This window comes from Henckelia pumila, chromosome 4 (assembly GCF_033568475.1).
Source record: "Henckelia pumila isolate YLH828 chromosome 4, ASM3356847v2, whole genome shotgun sequence".
In the NCBI taxonomy this organism is placed as follows: Eukaryota; Viridiplantae; Streptophyta; class Magnoliopsida; order Lamiales; family Gesneriaceae; genus Henckelia; species Henckelia pumila.
Window position 1 is genome coordinate 16497402 of NC_133123.1, and position 7748 is coordinate 16505149.

The 7748-nt window shown below is 36.0% G+C and overlaps 1 protein-coding gene across 1 annotated transcript; it reads right to left on the bottom strand.

Annotated features, from left to right (window-relative positions):
- Nucleotides 1-4839: 4839 nt before the first annotated feature.
- Nucleotides 4840-6775, bottom strand: LOC140860563 (uncharacterized protein At2g29880-like). Its single transcript, XM_073263568.1, has 2 exons — nt 6696-6775; nt 4840-5413 (listed from the first exon to the last, which is right to left on the bottom strand). The coding sequence occupies exons 1-2, from the start codon at nt 6773-6775 to the stop codon at nt 4840-4842; spliced, it is 654 nt and encodes a 217-aa protein (XP_073119669.1).
- Nucleotides 6776-7748: the final 973 nt, after the last annotated feature.

A 7748-nucleotide genomic window follows, 5' to 3' on the forward strand; every position in this document is an offset into this window, starting at 1 on the left:
ATCTAGGCATGTACAAGAGCATACCAATATTATATATACTGTCCACGACAAAGTGGCAACAATCTAGTACATGTTGGTCAACTATATACATAATATGACCCTAATGCAATCTTATACATAAACCTGGTGCAATTAGGTGCAGGGTGTCTTCAAAATTAGCCCTTACATAAACATACTGCATCCACCATCGGGGGTCTTCAAAATGCACAAAAAAACCCTTAATCTTCAGATCAACATCAAAAACCAGATAATGCAATCTTATACATAAGGTGCAGGGGGTCTTCAAAATGCACACTGTCCATGCACCCCTAAAATGCAATCTTATACATAGAACTGTTGTAATCAGGTGCAGGGGGTCTTCAAAATGCACAAAAAATTCCAGATCTTCCAACCCGCATAAAAAACCAGAGAATGGCCCTCCCCTTAACAATCGTCTCGCTAAACTCAATCTTCCAGGATTCTTGTAACGCAAGAACAATGATAACTTTGCGGGGTTGTCCACCAGTAATTCGGTAACAGTTACTTTCTCATCTTCGGTTAACTCATTTATTGTTTCCATCGCATTCAGCACATTGTCTTGCATTAGATTCATCTGTTCCGCCTCCTTTAGTTTCTTTGTTGCCAATTCTTTGATAAGTTCCTTCATTGTGTCATTTGTGTCCTTGGTGGATGCAGCAAAAGTAATTATGGCCTCTACAATCACATCATCATCATCATCATCATCTTCCTGCAGCTTACGTTTCTTACCTTTATTTTTTCCAGTAGCCGTTGGTATGGAGGAAGGTGTCATAGATACAGACATAGACTCAGCACCTCCCTCATGTACACCAAACAAATCATCCAACGTCATGCTTGCATTGATTGGTACATCAGGTGTCATCATAAGGACTTCGTGCACTGTAGAGAGAAAGTTATCACGTTCTACTCCGTTTGCCCGATCTTTTCCAAATATTTCTGCCCATTCGTGATAATAGGTTCACCTCTTGTGTCTAAGTGTACGTACATTGTGGTCTGCCTGCGAAAACACAAAGACAACATGTTAGTGAATTGGCATAAGTTAGAAGAAATGACTTTTATTTCAAATAACTACCTTAATAAGTGCTTCCCATATGTCGGTCGAAGCTTCAATTGTCTTTTCAGTATCATTCCATCCGACTCCACTTTTACTTAACATTCCCTCCAGAGCACCATAAAGCTTCTTCCACACGTGAACTTTTGAGTGAATATGTGGATTACCACGCAGATTTGCTTCGGGGAATACTGCTTTCAAACGATTTTCAAGAAAGCCTAGGTACCCTGGCCGAAATCCGTTACCGCTCTTCCAACCTTCCGTGGAAGCCTCTTTCAGTGCTTGTATCAGAACTTGTTCTTCACGTTCACTCCAAGTGCGTCTAGTCTTATCAGTTTTCCTACCCTTTCCTGCAGAGCTCTCTATAGTTGCTCCCCTTTCCATGAATTTGAACTTGTGGATGTTCTTGTACTATTAGCAACTGAAATACAATCCAACGGTGAATTCATAGCAAAAATATGTTTGTATTAACAAACACAGTTTATCTACAAAATATTGGTGAAACATAAAAAACAAATATGGAATTAGTGAATACAAACATTCCATACAAAGTAATTACATGGAAAAAAGTTCAAGCTTAAAAGGAATTAGTAGCAATAGGTTCACACAACTTGACACTAACACGAGCAAAGTACAACTAATTATTATTCCACATTGACAACGCTAGGTTCTCCCTCCACATATCCCAAACATCCGATGATTCAAAGCTGTTGATGAAATCGTCTTGTAACTCAGGGCCTGGACTGACAACCTCATCGTTCAATTCCTCAATGGGATCATCGGGCATTTCAGTCCTGACAAAGTTATGCAACAACATACAAGCCAATATGATTCTGTTTTGTGTTTTCAACGGATAGAAAGAGGGGCTTCGTAGTATGGCCCAACGTTTTTTAAGCAAACCGAAGGCTCTTTCAATCACGTTTCGAGCTTGAGAGTGTCTCCAGTTGAATAAATCCTTATAATTTTGGGGCCCAATTGCACGGTTTCCCCAAGCATCCCTATGATAACGTACTCACCTGTAAGGAGTCAGAAATCCCTCGACGTTGGCGTATCCATTGTCACATAGATAATAACAACCTAAAAACGAGAAAAAAATTACTATCTCCAAAAAAAATGCATATAGAGAACACATTTTCAGATCTAACCAATAATTCCAAATATTAGTATATGAAAGTATCGTATTCATAAAAAGATCAAAATGTGAAGAACCTCTGGGAACTTTAAATATATCGTCACCAGTCAAGGCATCGCGAAGCACTCTGGAATCTGCTGCAGAACCCTCCCAACCAGTAAGTGCATATATCAACTTCATGTCACGGTCGCAAACCCCAAGAACATTGACTGAAATTGTACCATTTCTTGTTCTATATCGTGCTTTTTCTAGGGTTGGTACATTTACACTGATATAAGTTCCGTCTAACGCACCAAGACATCCCTGTACCATCACAATCTGTATGAATTTTTAAAATAGAGAAATCAGTATAGAAACGAGAATGTGTAAAAAATTTCTAAGTTACCTTGAACCATTTCCAATTGTCGTTAGTGCATGTGTCATCAACAGGAGAGGGTTTAACCAGTAGTAAGGGATGTAGCATGAGAATTGATCGCAGCACTTCATGAAATAGGTTGCTGATTGTATGTCCACTACATACATAGTCATGACCAACCACTCGGTTTTTCTTGTGATGAGCAAGTACAAACAAGAACATAGACTTTCTCTTCAATACGCACATACCTGCCCTCCACTAACCCTCCAACATGACTTACCAAGTAACACAATCGTGCAAATGCATTCCTATTCATCCTTAAGTTCACCACACACTGAACATCTCCTATGTTAATAATCCTGTGCAGATGGTTCATTTGCACACTCATTTTTTGGGTCATGCTGTATGATGCTGCTGTCCTACGCCTGACGCGGAGTAGATTTGACCGTCTTTTTTGGCGATACCGTCTCAAAAGTAACAACATCAACATTGACTGACACATTATTTGTTGCAGCATCACAAAAAGTACAACATGTGTAATGGCCATCTTCAAGTTATTTCGCACTAAATTACATATAAGAAAGTGGTTAAATACATGGTTTCCAAAACCTAGTTTCTATTTGTGGATCCTTTTTTTTTTTTAAAAAAAAGAAGTTTTGTATACATTGAAATAAACAATGCACAATCGACAATATAAAATAGCAAAACGAATAAGGAACATCCTCACGTGTTTATCTTCTTACATGTCTCATCAGGAGATTTCAAAACTTACGCTTAATAACTTTACATTTCACCATCTTTAAATGGACACTTTAAGGTGAAGTTGTTTTCCATTATTCCTAAACAACAAGTATCCTACGCTCAATCATTTCCAGACTTAATTTTTTTTTATCGAAACTTGATTTAATTACCCAAAATCTTAACCAAACACGGAACCCCCTCTTACTGTGAATTGGATTTATCAGCAATTAACAAATTTTTCGTTAATACAGGCACATACGACACAATACAAAAAAAAAAAATAAGTTGGTTATGTTATACATAACCAATTAGGTGTGTAGCCCTGAAGTATTTTGGAATTTCAACTACTCAACAAAACACCTCAAAGTAAATGTCGATAGCCAAGATTATCAACATATTTACCTAAGTTGAAAGTTTATTGCGCGTTCTGAAGATCTTTGTGTGTCCGTCAAGAACAGAAGACGGTGGAACCAGAAAGTTCTTCAAGACCGTGGAAAGTAGATATATTTCCTGCTTAGGGAGTTGCGAGAAAAAAACCCAAATTCACAGCAATCTTGGTCTTCATCTTCTTTGTCACGTAACAATGAAGGTACTGTTGGGGGTATTTTCGTAACTAAGAAGGAGGATAGAAAGATAATACGCAGGTGAGCTGTGAGTTTATTTAACCACCCTTAATAAACCTCAATCCCATGTAGGCTATATTAGGCAAGTTTATTTAAGATTCAACCAAATAGTCTATAACAAAGGTTAAGAAGACACTATCCCTCCTAATATTACCTACCAAACGCACCCTTACAATATAGTAAAGGATAGTAAAGATTTTATGATAATTTATTTTATATATTTATGTAAAATAGGTATTTATTTATTTATTTATTTATATACAATTTTTTTATCTTTTATTTTTTTAAAAGATAGCATGTAGCAGATCTGATATCAAAGTGACAATAACTCTATTTGAGAAGGAATATCCGATTCGAAACAAGACCCTAAATCCTAATCACTCGAAGCCAGCTGAGTTATGAAAAATATGGAATCTTCAAGTTTCTCGAATGTGTGTAGTATCCTCTTTTAATCTTCTATTATTAGTCATATCTATAAGAAGCTATTGGTAATTTATTTAAGGGACTATGAGCATATCAACACATATAAGCTAATATGTTTAATAAAGTAATCAACATATAGAGGATTCTACAAAATTCATCATTCAATAAACACCTAAAATATTCTTTTAATTCTTCTTCCAATTCCTCTTCCTCCATTTGTTCTTCGACTTCATCCACGTTCATATTTAACATTTAAATGAACCACAATGTATATAACTAATACTTAAAAAAAACCCCTCCACTAATTTATAAAAAGCCATTCCATTTGTAACCAAAATAAGATGTACTATAAATAAACAACTCGAAACTTGTAAAATTATAAATAATCCAAAGTCGAGAATTCATTGTTTGTTCAATAATTAGAAAACAATTCGAAATAACAAGAATATAATTAAGGTTAACACGATCTAACTCATTACTAATCATGCATAAAAAATCACTCATCTGTCAACTTATAGTTTATCCATCCTGAACGCTCTTCAATTGTCATTCTCAAGAAATCAATCCTCTTTGATCGGCTATTAAGCAAATCAAGCACTTTGGATCGAGTACAATTATCCAAGTTTGGGACCTCCTTAATAGCATCCCAACAACCATCACAAGCATTCAATATTGATTCTATTTTAGAAGCTATCTTCTCAAGAGCGTGAGAGATCCTATATATAATATCTGAGTCAATATTCTTGTATGTACTTGAGTTTGCTTCAAGTTCGGTCCTGTCTCGTTTTCTAGTGGCACGTCGAACCTCTGAACTTATGAGCAGAGAGGGTAATGGTGAAGCAGAGTACTCCTCCGAAAATGGAGGCTGATATGAAGAGTCCTGCCTATGTCTTCGCGCGAATTTACGAATGTTGTAATCAAACACATTACTATTTAACAAATCGATACCTTTATTTCCTTCGGTCTCTGATGTTCTTGCATCAGTGTCATCTCCTACTGCCTTTGAGTATTTTCCTGTAGCGGTTCCTTTTCCAAACATGATTTTCAAACCTTTGTAATCCTCAAAGTGTCTGTTCATGTTAACAAAGGACAAAAAAATAAAGTGTTAAAACTAGTAAATGTAAATTTTATTATTTTAACTAGGAAAATATCACTGTAAACAAAGACTCTGAATCACTTCGTACGCTCATGATCCCATCTAAAACTTGAGTTATGATGTATAAACTTATGATAATTGTACCACTGTTTGAACCATTTTAAAATTATTTGATATCGTGTAATAGTCTTTTGACACTCAAGTTTATTTTTGTTTCTAATTTTTTTTTATAATTATAATTTAATACTCTACTCTAATTATCATGTCTTCCTTGTGAGGCAACCTCAGCCATCAATCGTCACAGATGATAAGTTAATTAGCTTGCAAATATACCATTGCAAATATCACTTAAATATTCATAAGATAGTTTATATAAAAAAAATTCATAAGATAGAAAATAAATACATTGCATTAAGTCAGTAACATGCATATAAATTTTACTACCTACTGACAAAAAGAAGGGAAGAAATCTGGAGAAGAAAAGATGATGCCTAAAAATGAAACGAATAAATAATAATAAGGCAACCTTCACATTTTATAAGAAAATAAAAACTTAGCTCCTAAATTACACAGGCTAATGAAAAGAATTAGTACAAAACTTGCTATTTTTTTTTAACTTTTTATTCAAAATAATGTAAAAGACTTGTTTTTTATGCTTAAAAAAATTAATAATAATATCATTTCACATTTTGCACATTATATTGAGTCAAATTGTAACACCCGGTATTTTTTTTTAAATACGTAAATCCGCATGCATAATTAGGGAATTTTAATTATTTAAATTTTAAATTTATGGGTTAAATAATTATGTGAATTATTTGTGCATGATTTAATTGATTTTTAAGCATTTAACCCATAATTAGTGATTTTTTTTTATGATTTTTAGTATTTTAATTATTTTATCGCGTAGACGGGACCGTGGACGGACGAGATGACAACTTTCTAGCCAATTTAATTCATGAGCCTTTTTAAGAGCCCAAAAATATTATTTTGAGTTTTATTTCCTTAAAATTTTTAGTATTTAATTTTATATAATTTTAGGAGTCCGTTTTTATTCAAAATAAGCCAAAATAATGACTTTTTAGTATTTTTAAAATTCCCTTAATTTAATATTTCGGGATTTTAATTTAGTTATCAGATTTTACTTCTTATTTAGAGTTTTTAAGTTATATATTTAATATCCTTTATAATATTTTCAATTATCCTAAAACCTATTTTAATTAAAAACTTAAACCTTACCCTAATTCTACCCAAACCTCACGCCTCCTAAGCTCTCAGCCGACATCCCACTCTCCTTCATCTTCTTCTTCGATCCAACAGCCAAGGTAGACTCCATAGCCACGTTTTTTGAAGGTCCAAAGCTTGTCGTCGTCGTCCCGGAATCGTTCCACACGCCTTCATCTCTTCAATTTCGGTGAAAGGCATGATTCTTTTTATTTTAACATACTATGTCAGTGTTTATACGTGTGTGTGTGTGTGAGCATCATTTTCCTTCAAGAATTTTCAGAAAAAAACGTGAGTTGTTATGGTTTTATGCGTTTGTTCTTATGAATCTTGGTCGTCTTCATGTTTTTCCTAGCCATGGTTCGTACCACTGCTGGTCGAAGGGTTGTAGGGCGTGTGAGGGTTCCCTAGACTTGAATGGCTCGAGTGGTTTGAGCCAAACGAGCCCAGGAAAATCACAAGGTTCAGTCGGCACCCTTGAAGGCGCAGGCTAGGGTTTCGTGGAAGGGGGCTCGGCTGTTGGTCTGTGGGTTGCATGGGGCTGGGTTAGTGGCCAGGTTAGGACCGCCCAGATGTGGGCTACGTCTAGGCGGCGGCACTCCGGCCAGGGGCGGCCGGAGCCGGCCGGCAGCACCCCAGGAAAGGCTGCTGCCGCGGCCGAGAAGCGTGGGGAAGGGGGGGGGGGCGACGGGTTTAGGTGTTAGGGTTGGTTCCGGGTCGGGTCTATGGTTTGGGTCGGGTCAGTAGTGTGGTGGGTCGGGTTAAGTTGGTCCGGGTTCGGGTTGGGTGGGCCGGGCTCGAGTCTTTTTAATTTTAATGTATTTTATGATTTAATTGGTTTTTGGGCCATTTAATTTGAAATAAAATGTTTTGGTTTCCATTTAATTACTTTGGGTTAAATTTAAGTATTTGGGCTTAATTAATTTAATTAAGTGAGCCCACTAATTTTTATGGGCTTTAGGGCCCATGGAAGTTATTGGGCCAATCTTTGGGCTTTAGGGCCAATTGGGCCAAAATAGGTTGTTATTGGGCCAGGAAGGTTTTAATGGGCTTTAATTAATTAAATGGGCTTAGAATAATTTTTA

What these genes read in the sequence shown, in the direction of transcription:
- LOC140860563 (XM_073263568.1), bottom strand. Translation starts at nt 6,775, where the DNA reads ATGGAGTCTACCTTGGCTGTTGGATCGAAGAAGAAGATGAAGGAGAGT. An exon ending in GAGAGCTTAGGAGGCGTGAG is followed by an intron (nt 5,414 to 6,695) that starts GTTTGGGTAGAA and finishes TAACATGAACAG; the next exon opens with ACACTTTGAGGATTACAAAG.